We start from the raw sequence: 16,504 nt of genomic DNA, 5'->3' as shown, positions 1-16,504 counted from the left end.
AAAAATGTTACTTTAGTCAGGAGGCTCAGCTAAAAAAATTTCTCAGCTAGAAAACAAACTAAAGAAAACTGCTGTCCCAAGGACCATTTCAAATAGTCCTTGGGACCCTGCTATTAACCTATTCCAAGATGGAAGTAAATATATTTTAAAAGCTCACATTGTAAAGTAAGACCTGTGAGGTAACCAGGGAAGACAGTGCAGGTAATGTGATGAGACAGAAGACTGTATAACACAATCCTGCAGAACATGACCTTGCAAAAAATGCCTCATTACCATGGTCAACACAACACTCTGCGGCTCCTCCAGGAAACAATCCCCACGTTTTTACCTGTTTGTTTATATCCAGAAGCAGAGTCTGGTGTTTCTTTTCAGCTTCCTGCAGCTGTAGTTGATACTCAGCTATTTCTTCTCGCACTTTCTCTTCCTTTTCCATCTGGTCCTTGTGTATGCAATCTAAACTCTTCTTTAATTCACTATTTTCTAGCATGAGCTCCTTCAATTGACCCTAATGGAAAAAGTAAAAAAAAAAAAAAAAAAAAAAAAAAATCATGCTAAAATAATTAAGAACCTGGATATACAGTTTTAGGAAATACGGAGTACTGAAAAGAGAAAAAGAAAAAAAGAATTTACAGATAAGACAAAATTTGTATAGAATAGTGCTACAACCCTTAATGATGGACTCACTTGAAACTGTGACTTCACCTCCCATGACAATTTCTTCTGTTGCAGCCCAACCACCCCCAAGGTACGGATATCCACTGGGACCACAGACTCTCTGAGAACCCACTTTGAGCTGAACCAGTCTAGACCATAACCTCCTAGGCTTCCAGCCTCATTTACTGAAGTGCTTGCAGTGCGGTAATTCCTTGACATCATCAACAGCGCCCCTACCACTCCCACTGCCACTGAAGCCCCTCCAGACTTACATTTTTTTCCTTGACCAGGCTTGATTCTATGTTCTGTCATGGTGACAATTTCCTTCCAAATGCCCTCACCTCTTCTGCTCCTCTCTCCCTACACTGTGTGAGACAGGCAAGACTCCAGCGCCAGAAGCCCCTGTGTTCTCCGTGCGTGGTCCCAAATGACCGCTTCTATCCGTGTGTCTATACACATGGTGTCCACTTGTTCCTCTCCACTGACTCAAGCCCTCCAGCCTGGTTATAGCCCACCTTCTCCTCCACAGATCGTTTTCCATGGCCTCAGCAGCCTCCACACTGCAAACCCAAGGAGTACTCTTCACCCGGTCCAAGCTCTGTAGTATGTGACGCTGCTGACCACTCCTCCCTCCCTGAGGCAGCCTCCACTCCTGGCTCGTCTCCTCATGCCTTCTCATTCTCTCTGCTGGCTCCTCTTCCTCCATCTTATCTCGCAGGCTGGGGGCTCTGCACCAAACCGCTTTCTCTTCTCCAACAGTATTTTTTACCATTCCCCCCAATTTGTAAGTACTACCTATATTCCGAACCAGCCACCTTAAACCTTCCCCTTTAAACTCTAGCCTCACATATTTGCCATCCCTTTAGATTTTGTTCTAATTCATTGTGATGACCTTCCTTATCCAGTCTTTTTTCATATCATTTTCTATCTCACAATGGCTTCCTTTCACTTTCTTAGGATAAAAAAAAAAAAAAAAAAAAAAAAAAAAACTAAGATTGTTCTCTAGACCTAGAAGCTTCCTTCTTCTGCGCTGTTCCTTGCAGAGCTGACTCCACATCCTGCAGGTTACGTTCTCTGACCTCCCTACTAAATTAGGTTAGTCTCTACCCCACACAACCCACTTCCCAATAAGTTTGCCATAAAGAATCATGTTGATTGATTTATGGCACTTGAGAGATTAAGCTTCTCTCCTACAGCTCCTATGTTATGATGTATTGTGTGTCTAGACTGTAAGCTCTCTGAGTGCAGTAGCCCAGCACTACGGACCGAGCCTAAACACCTCGCTTTGCCTTCTAGTAGAGCCGTAAGCCAGATTCAAGTTGGGGTACTCCCAACCAGCTCAGTACCAAAGGAAATTCCAGCAGGTGCCATACTCAAATATCATTCGTACAAACTCCTTCCATGCAGCACTGCCAGAAAATTCTATGAGTTATGTGCTGAGATGCCAAACCTTTTCAATTTTCATTAAATACCACATTTAAAGGACCAATTTCCCCAACTCCTTACGCAGGCTCTTACGTCTCAACTCTTTGGGATCTTTCGGGGTCACAATCCCAATGGTCTCATTACCCTGTGCTAAGTATTTCCTGGGGATGAACGTGCATGAGGACATCACGGATATGCGAGTGTTCACCGTTTAACCAGGTTTGGCAAACAGGTTTCATTGCACCTGCCAGCTCTGTGTGCACGGTAGTTGCTCCGTGGGGACTCAGTGTGAAGAGATTCAGGAAGAGGAGAGGGCATGAATCAGCAACGTCTGCTCTGCAAATAGCAGTGAGGAGTGGCAGCCCAGATGCTACAGATCTGCCCCAGGAACCCTGCCGTAAAATAACATCCAAAGACTGTTCCAGCTTTACGTTTCCCTGTGACTTCCCGTGACTTTGCCATTCTTAGCAAGATCAGGGCATCTGTCTCTGGCAACATTCTGGCTCCTCATCTGAGGCAGGCTAGAAGAGCCGATAAATCTGTTGAAAGCTGCAGGAAATCTATTTCTGATGTGAGTTAACATAGAACCCGGCTTGCCTTCAGTTAAAAATATTGGAATATTTTGCCAAAGCTGCTTGGGGCTCTTTCAGGGCTCCTGACAGGGCTGGAGGGTGAAGATGAGTGCAGGTCTCATCATGACCTAAGTGCGGGGCTATTTTTTTCAAAAGCTTAAAAAACAGTCTGGTACATTCTAGGTCTTACAAAAACAAAGAGGGAGAGGGTGCACACTGCCTTATCAGAGCATCACAAACACGTCACAGAGAGACTTACCTTGCTGCTCTTTATGTCCTCCGACATTATATTTAATTCCTCAGTTAGCCTATTTCTCTCCCTGGTAAATTCTTCTTTCAGCTCTGTGGTTTTCTGCACCATCTCGTGCATTTCCCTCTGCAGCTCGGTTTCCTTCCCAGTCATCGCCTTTACCTGGAATTTCATCTTTCGTTAGGATCTGTTTGGGGTTGTCATTTTTGCACAAATGAGTCACTCTGGTACAACACACTCGAAACATTTCCTTTCACCTTCAGAAATAAAATGGAACCGGGCTACTCCTCCCTTCACAAATCCACTCAGCTCCTATCCTCAAAACCTTCTGGCAAGCTTACCTTTTCTTCTCAGCCAAGATTTAATAAAAGACAGAAATAAGGGAAGCAATGACAAAGAAAGATAATATTACTAAGTCTTAAAATCCTTCATAAAGGTATTAATTTGTATTAAACAAAAATAGTAGAGACCATTGTATGAGGTAGCGTCTTATATTTTTATCAGTTCTGGGATCTCTACTAATCCCCTGATACCATACTAATCTGCCAGGAATATGCCTAGGATTAGTCAAAACCAGTCAAAGCCTCACCATTGGCGTTTGCCCTTGACGTTGAAAGAGGCTGGCAGAATTTGCCAAATGATCTCTATCGTAACTACCGTCTCTCGAAGCTGTGTCAAAACTTGAAATTCCTGGAAAATATTATAGGGTTATGATTGATCCCATTTTCTGGAGACTCCTTTTTTCTTTTAATATTTGCCCAGTAAAAACTGAATTTGAAGCACTTTTCTAGATCAGTATGGAAGCCTAGAGGACAAAAACTTAATTTTTCATTACTAATCGAGGCCCTCGATGGCAGATTTTCCTCTTTAACTACGAGCTGACAAAACAGGAGGTTGCACAAAGAGAAGGCGTAAGAGGGGCTGAAAGCACAATATCCCCAAGACCTACCCTAGGAGGCATGAGACTTCTGCTGGTTACCGTTATATGGGCACCTTTAATAGTACCTTCTCCTAAAGGCAAAAATGCAGTGCAGGGGCCATGGGGGTCCCTCCTGATCCTCACTAGTAACTGTTACAGACTCCTTGGCAAAAGTTCCCAGCCAGGTATTGGGAAGCTACGACACTAATGTACTGTAAAGAGAGAACTATAATTAGAACCAGGAACTGGGCCTAACCCAAAGCTTCTGCCGTGTCCAGGTGCCACACTGAAAACCTGGGCTAACCCATAGAAGAGTCCCATGTAAATATGTGCCAAAAGCCAAGAGTCACAGCTGTTCCAGCCTGCTCTCTGTCCCCGAAGTTCAAGGCCCCACGAACTTAAAACCTTTACAGAGTCTGGTCCAATGCTGCAAACACGGCCCAGAAAGAAATCTAATCCACACAGCGGATTTCCCTCCCTCGTGACTACATATGCAAATATAGACAGGTTAAGCCACTTACTTTTTCAACAAAGGACATGTTTTCTATTTTTGTCAACTCAAGCTCTTTCTCCAGATCCTTGTGAGATCTCTGCAGTGCTTCTAAGGTGTCCTGCAAAGTGTCATTTTTGGCTTGCAGCCCTTGGCTCTTCTGCTCCAATTCCACCAGCAGATTTTCCAGCTCCCCTTTTTGCTTCTTCCAAAGCTGCTGCTCTCCCTCTACCTGGGCCAGTTTGGAGGTGAGTTGCTCTCGGTCTTGAATTTGATTTTTCAGTAGGCTGATTTCTTCCTCCTTCTTCTCTAGCTTATGTTTGCCGTCTTCTACTTGTTGAAGGAGGCCATTCGCAGAAGACTGCACATTGAGGTAGTTATTCTTGACCTCGTCAAGGTCTTGCAGCAACTGAGCCTTCTCGAGTTCAAGAGCATCTACTTGACTGTGCAGATTCTGTGCTTGGGCCTTCCAGGCATCTTGGTCATGACCCAACGCTTCAACTTTCTGATTTAGCTCCTTTACTTGTGTTTGAAGCATCTCCACGGCAATTTTAGAGTCTTCTCTCATTTGTACCTTTTCTTGCTCTTTTTCTTGCAATAGATTTTCAAAGGAAGACTTTAATATTTCCAATTCGGATACCCGTCCTTGCTCCTTCTGTAATTCTTCTATCATATTTTCTTTTTCTGACCTGACATGAACAAGATCTAATTCCAGATCTCTCAGGTTTTGGGCCATCTCCTCTATTTTTGCTTTTAGAGTCCCCACCTCTGCTTTGGAATTCTCAGCCTCAAGAATCATGCGCTCTTGGTTTTTCCCTGATATCTCTAGTTCTCTTTCAAGTTTCTCGACTCTATCCTTAAGCAAGTCAGCATGATGCTCACTTTCCTTCAGTTTTCCTAAGACCTGGAGCTGCTCCTTTTCATCAGCTTCTAGGCGGACTTTCAGCTTTTCAATGCTATTCCTCAGCTGATGTATTTTCTGCCCCGAGGTGTCCATACTCTGTTCTTCGACCTTCTGGATCTCCTGGTCATGACACAAGGCTATTACTTCCTCATTTAGCTCTTTCAATTGTGTTTGGAGCATCTCCAATGCAGCTTTGGATTCTTCTCTCGTCTCTATTTTTTCTTTCTCTTCTTCTTCTAACCGACTTTTCAGTGAAGAGAGTAATGTGTCTAATTCAGACACTTGACCTTGTTTTTCTTGTAGTTGTTTTATCAGATTTTCTTTTTCGAACTTGACTGTGCCAAGGTCTAGTTCTAGATCTTTCAGGGTTTTGGTCATCAATTCCATTTGTGTCTTTAGGGCTTCCACCTCTGCTTTGGAATTCTCAGCATCAAGAATCACCAGCTCTTGGTTTTCCTCTGACATCTGCAGTTCTCTTTCAAGGTTCTCCACTTTATCCTGAAGCGAATCACTCTTACGCTCGCTCGCTCTCAGTTTCTCTAGGACATGGAGCTGCTTTTTGTCATCAGCCTCAATGCGGACCCTCAGCTTCTCAATGCCTTTTCTTAGCTGGTGCACTTCCTCCTGTGTTGAGCTCAGCCTCACTGCAACCTCACCTTTCTCCATCAGTGCATCCTCCAGGGCCTTGGCGATGGTCAGCTTTTCATGTTCTGATTCATGCAGTCTGGTCTGCAGGCTTTCAGATTCCCCTGCAAGTGATTCTTTCTCTTTATTCAGTTGCTCAATTTGGATTTCCAGCTCACTTTTTACCAAAGTCAGAGCCTGTGAGTCCTTTTCCAAACTCTGCAGCTGCTCCTGGAGACGAGTGTTCTCTTCCGAGAGCTCGGTGACGTTGGAGGACAACGTCTGAATGAGCTGTGCTTTGTCCTTTAGCTCAGCTTCAGCCATGTCAATGTGATGGAGACATTCATCTTGATGAGATTCAAGCTCACATATTTTCTCCTTCATCTTTTCAGACATTAGATCCAGTTCTTTATTTTCTTTTGACAAAGTATCTAACTCTCCATGAAGCTGGTTTCTCTCATTGGTGACCACAGAGAGTTCTTCTTCAAGGCGGGTTATAACTTTCTGCTTACTTTCATTGTCTTTTTCTAAGTATAGCTTCTCTGTCTGAACTGTCTCTAAGTTGGCTTCCACAGAGAGGGCGTGATGCTCCATGTTACCTTTCTCAAACTGGATCCTCTTTAGCTCCTTTTCCGCATCAAGAAATCGCTCTCTCCAGTTGTCGTTCACGTCGGCCACGTTATCTTCAATAACTGCATGTGACCTTTTATCTGTGCCTGTTTCTAAATTAGAATTGAGGCCTTCCAAACTTTCTGTTCTCTGGTGTAATTCCTGGTTGTCACAAGCAAAAGATTCCAATCTTTCCCTTAAGTCTGATTTTTCTTTCTTGAGTTTCCCAACTATTTTTTCTAATTCTACACATGCTTCCGTCTTGGTGGTTATTTGTGCTTCCTGAAAATCGAGTTTTGAGTCTAACTCTTTTATTTCATTTAGTAAACTTTCAACTTTTTTGTCACGTTCCTCTATGACGTGAAGTAACCTCAAATTCTCATTTGATGACTCTTTTACCTGCAGCTGAAGATTCTGAATGGTGACCTGATTCTCTAGAAAATCCACAGGAACCAGAGCATTAGGACCAGAAAGTGACAATTGAGAAATGCATTCTAAACAGCCCTGGGTTTTGTCTTCTGCTGGGGTTTCTGGAGACTGTTCCCTAGACCATTCTTCTCCTGTGAATCTGACTGGACTGGTCTTGGTTATTTTTTCCATCTCCCGACTGAGGTCCTGCTGAACACCTTCTTCACAAATCTGATGAATGTCACGCTTTGGTGTTCTCTCTTGAGTTTCCAAAGTATATTCTTCTGATTCTTTTACATCACAGCTACTGTTTCCACCCCGAAGAGCCTGTAGTTGTTATACACAATGAAAACTCATTTTATTTTTCAAGAGGAACCAAAATAGAATAAATATGCTTAATTATTACTTTATAGAAAAACTGGTTTCTTGCCTCTGCTGAACACATCTCCTCAAATGGCATATTTCTCACCCCATTCTCCTCTCTCCATCAAATATCCAACACAATTAAACAAACAGTCAGTGTTTTCCACAGGCACGGCTCTGGGTAAGGTATTTATCATGAAGACAAATCCTCCAAATTAGTTATCTGATCATCTAAATTGTAACATATCTATTTTTTTTTTAAGATTTTATTTATTTATTTGACAGAGAGAGATCACAGGTAGGCAGAGAGGCAGGTGGGAGAGTGGGAGAAGCAGGTTCCCCGCTGAGCCCAAAGCAAGCCTAGATCCCAGGACTCTGGGATCATGACCTGAGCTGAAGGGGCTTTAACCCCCTGAGCCACCCAGGCACCTCTAAATTGTAACATATTTAAACGTCATAATTTTTTCTAGCTAGAAATATTCTTGGTAGCCTAAATATAAAATTTCTTTTCATGATTCTCAACTAAGAGGCTAACAATTTCCATATAAAATGTTCAATTTCCATCTTCAGCATTTACGATATTCTTCACTGACGGAAGTTTTCATGACCAGATCCTCAGCCCAAGGACTAACTATTCATATACTTGGATAAACTACATGTCTGGACCTCACCTTCTCCTCATCTGTAAAATGGGGATCTTCTGCTGTGCCCACTACGACTATTAGATCACCACCTGCCCTCTCTACCTTACTGAGGCAGACAGAGGGAATCAAGTGAGACTTGTAGACTGTACAACATTACTAGTTTAGCTGGTAGACCAGAAAGGGCAGAAGTTATGAGTGAACAATTTGACCTTCCATAAAGAAAGAGATGTCCCTTTAAATGACTGTTAACAAATCATAGACTTGTACCAGAGCAAGTTGATAAGAAAATTATTCAGTAATATGTAATAAACTGCACTTACTTTTATGACTTTAACTCTGTAACAATAAAATGGTATGAAAAGGGCAAGAAAACTTAAAATTCGTATCACATAGTCATCCATAAGTTTTAATTTAGTATTTAACTGTGTCCATTAACTGACAGAGTGAAAATACATATATGTCCTGAAGATGACTTTCTGACTCCATAATAGAATTTTCTCCAGGCTTTAAAAAACATCTTCAGTAATTTCCTATAGAGTAATATTTGAGTGGAATCATAGAAATTCACACTCATACACCCTGCCCCAATCAGGCTTACTTATTTTTCTAAGGTTGAAGTTTGTTAAAAAACAAAAAACAAATTGAAAACAAAAAACAACCTTTGGTATATTTTGTTTTTATACCCCTGAATTCTAAAAATATTTTAAGTTTGATTTAATGTAGACTTCAATTGAACAAACATTTCTCGAGTGCCTACTGGGCATGTATCTAGAGAAACATCATGTAAATCCCAGATACTTACATCTTCTATGTCAGTGCCGAGCAAAGACCGAGAACTCAAGTCCAGACCTTGTAGCTGGAGTCGTGCTATTTCAAGCTCAAATGACAGGTGTTCAGTCTGCTTCTTTTCTGCTGCCAACTTGGACTCCATCTCCATGGTCACGCTTGTCAGCTTCTGTTGCCACTGTTCATTTTCTGACAAATACTGCTTCCTGAGACAGTCAAGCTCTTCCCTTTCAGAACTTAATATTTGTTCGAGCTCTTTAATTTCCTTATTTTTCATAATCTCCTGACTTTCAATTTTCTCTTCTAGCTCTTTGAGGGATTGCACGTACATCTGACAGAGGGTTTCAAGTTCTTCAACACTCCTCGCTGGGGCAGACAGAATTTCTTTCTTGGTCAGATTCTCCTCCCCCGGACTGCAGCAAGATCGTTCCTCTACATTAGACTGGTTTGCTGAAATAGTCCCATCTAAATTATTCAAAAGTGATGTTTCTCCTGTCTGGTCTAAAATGTCTTTGCAAAAAGAAGATTCCCCCAAACGTGTAAGGCTAGGGCTGTCAGTCACACAAGAGAATGATAATGACAGAAAATGCCCTTCCTCGGGTCCTGGCATCTCCTCCTTTACCAAGTCACCTTGGAAGCTTCTCAGACTTGTTGACAAGATCGAATTTTCAGCCTTTAATGTGTCCACATAAGACTGTAGCTCTGACATCTTAGAGCTCACTTGACAGTGCTGATCATGTAAAATTTTGTGTTCGTTTTGTAAAGATGAGAATTTCTCCTGTAATTCAGCGAAGTGCATTTGAACTTCTTTATTTGACAATGTCAAATGCTCATAGCAATTACTGTCACCCAAGGGATTTAAGGATGCACGTTTCCGCTCACTTTGTTGTTCATAAGACTCATCTTCTGCCATTTCTTTCACCAACTCCCCTTGGAGAAGGCCATTTTCGTTGTTTAGTATTTTAACTTCATTTACTAGTTTCTCCATCTCCTCTGCCATTTTATGAGTTGCTGTAATACATTCTGATCTTGAATCATCAAGCTCAGACATTAGCTCGAGCTTTTCAACCCGCAGCATCTCACACATCTTCTCTAGCTCGCTCAGCTTGCTCATTGCTGTTTGTAGAGAGCACAGGAGATGTGCGTTGTCATTTTGACTTGCTGACAATTCATGAAGCACTGACATATACTTTTCTTCTGTGCCTACGTAACAGTCTTTAGGGCCACTAGGTTCTGGTGACTGAGCGTCTGGTTGCAAATTTCCGGTTTCTAATTCCATTCTAATTGTGCATAGTTCATGCAGTAGGCATTCCTTTTCCTTCTCACCTTCCCGAAGTTTTAATTCCCTAATTCCCTTAGCTTCTAATTGTACCAACTGTGCGTTCTGACAGTCTAGAGAAGGATCTTTAACTTCTTGATCCATCGGAAGTTGAACATGACATTTATTTATCTCACTCACTCCTTCCACCGCGTCGCTAACTGGTTCTGATTCTGGAATCTGGTGCTCTTGCTTCGTCTTCATTAACGTCACCAGGTGCTCATTCTCTTGTAGTAAGGCATTAAGTTCCTTTTGCATCTTACTTTGTTCTTCCTTTAAAGTCATGATTTCTTGCTTTAAACCGTCCGCCTCACTCTTGGAATTGTTTTGGATATCTGCAATCTCTGATGACAGATCATGCCGCACCGCCCCCAACTCCAGTACTAGATTCTGGTTTGTTTCTTCAGCTAATGCTAATTTTGTTACAAAGGCTTGCTGTTCCCTTGCAAATGTTTCCTTTAGATGTTCCAGTTCCTTTTGTCTATTTTCACAAGCAATAGTGCACTCATTTAGCAAGCATTCTAACTGAGAGTTCTTTGCTTGAGCTGCATTATATTTTTCACTAAGATCCTCCAATGCGTGCCCTGTTTCTTCACATCTTTGTTGTAAAATAAGTCTTTCTTGTTTGTACTGATTGGATAACTCTGAAAGGCTTTTGTCTCTCTCATCTATACAGTTTGCAAAACTCTCACTTTTTTGGAGTAAGTTAATCTTCTCTTGATTTAAGGTTGCATTAATTTCCTTGAGAGTCGCATTCTCCTGGGCCAGATCTTCAATTTCCTTTCTGTTTAAAGAAATGGTGGAACTCATTTCCTTTTTCTCTGAGCTCAGGGTTTCAGACAAAAGTTGTAACTCCTTTAGAGAGTCTTGAAGTAAATGGTTACTCTTTTTCAATTCTTGAATCTCTGCTTGCTCAGTTTCTAATTTTTCATTCAAAAGTTGGAACTCTCTTTCTTTGTTCTCCAGGGCTGCTAAAGTTTCAGTAAAAGCATTCTGATGAACAGAAGTGTCTTCCTGTAACTTACTAATGCGTTGACTTGTTTCAGCCACAAAACTTTGATGCATCTGCTCTGCTTTAATGAGATTTTCTTCTATTTCTCCTCTGATCTGCACCAGCTCTTCACACTGCTTTTGTAGATCCAAGGTCATCTGCTTTTGAGACTCTAATGAAAACTCGAGAGACATTACTCGATTTTGTAAGACGGCTGAACTTTTTGGACTTGGGTCTGCTTCTAGATGGCATTTGCTCCTCTCTGAAGGCATGCTTCCTTGCTCTCCAGTTATTGCAAAGGAATTATTCATTGCAGGCTGCTGTTCAAAAGCCAAAAGACTTCTGTTTAGAGCCTCATTTGTCACAAGAGAAGAATCTTTGGATTTTACCAGATCCTGGAGGTTCTCATATTCAGCCTGCAAGTCTTGGTAACGCTGGTCTTTGTCTATGACTTCACTTGACAGTAACTGAAGCTTGTGTTCAAGATCATGCACTTGCCCAGTAAGCTCAGAAATCTTCAAGCACATGTTCTCTATTTCCTTATTGTGTTTCTGATCAGAGAACTCAGCTTTCTGTTGCAAGTCAGCGTAAGCTTGTTTCTGTCTCTCCACCTCCAGAGTCTTGCTGTCTATCACATTGTGAAGGTTTCTGATCTCAACACTGAGATTTTCACTTTCCATCTCCAATGTTCTTACTTTCTCATTGTATTCATGACTTTTTATTTGTTGTGTCTTGAGACAAGTTTCCAAGTGATTAATTTTACTTTGCAAGCTTCCCTTTTCTGACTCCAGCTGACTTAAAAGTTGTTCATTTTCACTTTTCCAACGAGCAAACAGAGTCTTCTCTTCTTTCAGTTCTTCATATTCTTTCTTTTTTAACTCCAAAGCAAGCAGTAAAGCTTCGGACTCTTTCTCTATTTTGCTTAACTTCTCGTTCAGTTGTTCAATGTGATGCTCCCTTTTCTTCAAAAGGTCCTGAGAGCAACCTCGCTGCTTTTCCAAATCAGCCAAGGCAAGCTTCAGTTTTTCTAAAGTCAAGGAATTCTCTTGCTGATTGATTTTTTCTTGAAGATCTCTTAACATGGTTTCCTGAGAGGCATTCTTAGCTATTAAAAAAAAAAAAAAAAATTAGCTTTTTTTTTTTTTTAAGATTTTATTTATTTATTTAACAGAGAGAGATCACAAGTAGGCAGAGAGGCAGGCAGAGAGAGAGAGAGAGAGAGAGAGAGAGAAGGTAGCAGAAAGCCTGATGTGGGACCCAACCTGACCCAATCCAACCCTGAGATCATGACCTGAACTGAAGGTAGAAGCTTAACCCACTGAGCCACCAGGTGCCCTTAGCTGTCATTTTTTAAAAAAATACTTATTCTAGAAGAATTCGAAACTTAAAAAATCCAAACAAACCAACAGCTTCTCAAGCCCTATAACAATCAGCATTACTGCCTGGGTACCTCCTGGAACGTAGATCACCTGATAATTACCTGAGCTTACACACAGACAATGAGGAAATGGTCCTTATAAGGATGATAAGATATTTGTTCATCTTCTTTCTCAGCAGCTTAGTAAAGTGCTGCTGTGTAAAACAGCAAGGGGTTTATTTTTCTAAGCACTTGAAACTATTTTCTTTTATATGTTTTCTATGTTTACAAATATGTTATGTGTGTGTTTCCCCTTCAGAGACACTTATTCAGAGAAAGAAAACTGTGAGAAGAGAGGCATTAAGGTGGAAACATTATATTTCACTACAGAGTAATTCCGGTTTCCCAGAAAAGTGAGTAATTATTTCACCATGTTAGCCAAAAATCCACAGGATTGGGCTTAAGTACAAAAGAGTTGTTGTGTATCAACAACTCTCAAGGCCTACAGGTACTACTGAGGAACAATGTCGCCCACATCCTAGCCCCTCACGGTGTATCTATGAATAGAGGAATCAAATGGAAGATTTTTTAGACTCCACTGCCAACTTGTTTTCTGCTTAGGATCTCATGTCTACCCATAGGCCCCTCCTAGATGGAAATAATGACCGTGCTTTCATTCAGCTGAGATGGAGGTCTCCATGTTCCTCAAATACATTGAGGGAGAATAAATATTGAGAATCTCAATAGATGATTAAGCTAGCATGTATGATAAACCCAGTTGTTACACTCAAAGGAAAACAATTCCTAGTTGTTATTGTTGTTCAGATTTTTATTTATTTATTTATTTATTTGAGAGAGGGAGAGAGAGAGAAAGCAAGAAAGAGCTGGATTGGGGAGGAGAAAGAGAAGCAGGCTCCCCGCTGAGTAGGAAGCCCAATGTGGGGCTTGATTCCAGGACCCTGGTATCATCGCCTGAGCCTAAGGCAGACACTTAATCGACTGAGCCACCCTGGTGCCTCAGTTCCTAGTTTTCAGTCTACCTACTGAAAGTTGAAGGCCCCTGAGGTGCTACTTCCTAGGCCACCATTCCACTTTACTTGTGAGCACCTGGCACAACCACACTCGTGACCAACACTGAAAAATGCCCTCGGCCTGCCTTTTCTTAGTTTTCTTTCCAGAAAGCTGAAGACTGACACTTTTACCCCCTGCTGTGGAAGAACTGAAAGCTGTCTTAGATCAGAATTTAAAAGAGAAAGGAGTCACACGGAACTACAACACACATTCCCTAGGGCAGGTTAAAAGAAGTTCTAGAGGGGCAAATACCCAGCTGAGAAAACTAATGTATGTAAAAGACAAAGGGGACCTACAGATAAATGTGACATGGTGGGCTTGTGTGGTGTGTGTGTGCAGCATAATCCAGTGTCTGTGCAGAAAGTGAGGAAATAAAATCATTCAGTCAAGTAAGTCATCAAAAAAACAATGGTCATTAAAGGCTGGGAAAACGTGCATTTAATCCAGGATTTCTCCACTGTTGGGAAATGATAACAAGCAAGGAAATGAGCTGTCCGGATAAAACGAACAAACACACTTGAGACACAAAGAATAACACTCTGGGGTGAGAGACAGCACTGACAATTTACTTTTGTTTGGAGAATATTTACCCTTCTGGTTTCAAAGACAGTTTGGGACTCTGTGTGTTCCAGTTTAAAAAAAAGTCAGACTATCACTCTGAAACTAGAAAGCGGAAGAGAGAAAACTTTCTCCACATCAACTGTAGACTTCCTCCTGGGAGAATATATAGCAAAATCGAAAAACGTTTCTAAGGACATCCATCCTCCCTCATGCGACATCAGCTTAGAAGAATACCTCCAAAGGCAATGTTTACTCACCCCTCATTTCTTCTGTAGAGTTCTGGCTCTGACTCAAACTCTGTCTGGCTTTCCTCAGCTCTTCCTCCAGGTGGCAGACTTCTCTAGCCCGTTGCTCAAACTGACTCTTCAGGACGCTGTATTCCTTCTTCACTTCCTAAAACACACATTTAACTGGTTATAATCAAAACCACTCGAGCTAGTTATGACCTCTGCCTTATAAGGGTCCCTAAATGGGACTACTTAAATATATCACTAGGGGAGGAATCTCACTTTCCTCTCAAGTACTTAATGAAGTTAGACATTCTTACTTCAATCAGATGATGTTATAAAGAGAACTCAAAACAAAAACACAAAACCTAACACAGACAAATAATCTTTTTTCTTCAAGAAACACTTCTCTGATCTTTCTCGATGTACCTATGCTTGCTAAACAGTTAACTCATAAGGAAAATCCTATTCACAAGATCCTCAAAGAAATAGGCTCCAAGGGGCACCTGGGTGGCTCAGTGGGTTATAGCCTCTGCCTTCAGCTCAGGTCATACTCTCAGGGTTCTGGGATTGAGCTCCACATTGGGCTCTTTGCTCAGCAGGGAGCCTGCTTCCCTTCCTCTCTCTCTGGCTGCCTCTCTGCCTACCTGTGATCTCTGTCTGTCAAATAAATAAAATAAAAAAATAAAAAAAATTAAAAAAAGAGGCTCCAAGGTCCTAGCACATCTGAATGATCAAATATATCTTTGCAAAGATCTGATGTACTAATAAACCAAAATTCACATGACGGATTTTTTTTTTTACTTTTCATTGTAAAACTATCTTAGGGCTTAACTATAATTAGGATGTTTTTATGAATATTAAGTTTTTTTTCAGAAAATTTACAGTGTGTAAGATGCTGGAATGGTATTAGGAAAGATACAAACATAAATTAGAATCTCCTGCCCTCAGAGCCGGTCTCGCACTCCAGTGGGGGAGGACTTGATACTAATCACTTAGTTCATATCAGGATGTGCTAAATACTAAAGAAAGGTGGAATAGGTTATGGAAATCAGAGGGCAGATGCACGGAAGGAAGAATTCATTCTAGATGGGGGAATCCGAGCTTTCACAGTAAAAACAGGTTCTCTGGGTACCTGATTAGGTGAAGTAGCCACACCAAAAAGTAGCAGAGACTCATACGCATGTCCATTTTATGACTATGCCTATTTTTTAATCTTAAAACCGAGCAATATTTATTTAAATGCCAAATAAAAACTATTGCTGGGGCACCTCGGTGGCTCAGTCTGTCAAGCATCTGCCTTCAGCTCAGGTCATGATCCTGGGCTCCTGGGATCGAACTTTGCATCAGGCTCCCTGCTTAGCGAGGAGTCCGCTTCTCCCTTTCCTTCCCTTGCTTGTGCGCTCTCTCTCTCTCTCTCTCAAATAAATACATAATCTTAAAAACAACAAAATAAAAACACTATTGCTTATCAACCACATAAGACTTCCGTGATAAATAAATCCTCTATTTATATTCCTCAATCTGTTCTTCTACCTTCAATGACTAGGCGATAAGTATCTCGGCCTATATTCTATGCTACGGTCTGGACCATCAGGGATTGGTAAGTATTGTTACAGACGGAACAAAGCTCCTCACATCCTTAGGGGGAAAACATTTCAGAAGGCCACCTTTTTCAAAAACTGCACTTCAAAAATATCCCCCCGCAGAAGGGAGAGATTTTTGAATCTTAAAGAAACAATTAAGACCCATCCTCCAAAACCCTACAGCCCCGTTAGAAAACAGATGGCCCTGGCAAAGCTGTGTTGGAAGGTTGCCTTCAATTATCAAGTCTGGTTACTACCAGCAGATGGGTACCCATGCAGCAAAGCCAAATTCAAGAAGAGGGAGAATCTGGCTAGTAGAACATACTTGAAAACTTCCTGGCAGCTGCTGTGTTCATGCATATATGTTCATTTCATCCTCAGAATAAGACAGAGCCTGTTGTAATTACACTCCTCTGGCTCCTTTGTCCTAGTCCTGCTCCCTTCATCAATCAGGACTGATGGGCATCTCCGACTAATCTGGAGACTGAGAAGCGAATGTTCACCCCAGTCAGTGTTAAACTCTGCCAAGAGTGACCATCAAGGTGCACGGATGTTGCGGGCTTGAACAAGCATCATTAAACTATAAGAAACTATATCGCTTGTTTGCTCTCCAGGCTCAGAATGATCACCACTCAGAAGAGATCACAGATGTGAAAGGAAAACTACCTTAAAGCACTTTAACAAGGGTAACTGGGCAATATTATTAGCATTTCTTCCCCAAATTTGACAGCCTCCGAATCTACAT

General features: G+C 41.5%; 1 protein-coding gene across 3 annotated transcripts in view; it reads right to left on the bottom strand.

Moving 5' to 3' along the window:
- CENPF (centromere protein F) overlaps window positions 1–16,504 on the bottom strand; it is a 61,918-nt gene that overhangs the window by 14,961 nt on the left and 30,453 nt on the right. For all 3 annotated transcript variants that reach the window (XM_059412694.1, XM_059412697.1, XM_059412695.1), the window contains exons 11-15: window positions 14,204–14,339; window positions 8,665–12,062; window positions 4,342–7,182; window positions 2,911–3,063; window positions 329–505 (exon numbers count right to left, since the gene is read on the bottom strand). In XM_059412694.1, coding sequence (XP_059268677.1) covers window positions 329–505; window positions 2,911–3,063; window positions 4,342–7,182; window positions 8,665–12,062; window positions 14,204–14,339 — 6,705 coding nt within the window. The remainder of the gene's footprint in view (window positions 1–328; window positions 506–2,910; window positions 3,064–4,341; window positions 7,183–8,664; window positions 12,063–14,203; window positions 14,340–16,504) is intronic.

This window comes from Mustela nigripes, chromosome 10 (genome assembly GCF_022355385.1).
Source record: "Mustela nigripes isolate SB6536 chromosome 10, MUSNIG.SB6536, whole genome shotgun sequence".
Taxonomy (NCBI): domain Eukaryota; kingdom Metazoa; phylum Chordata; class Mammalia; order Carnivora; family Mustelidae; genus Mustela; species Mustela nigripes.
The sequence above is the reverse complement of the archived record's forward strand: the minus strand, read 5'-3'. Positions and strand labels throughout refer to the sequence as shown.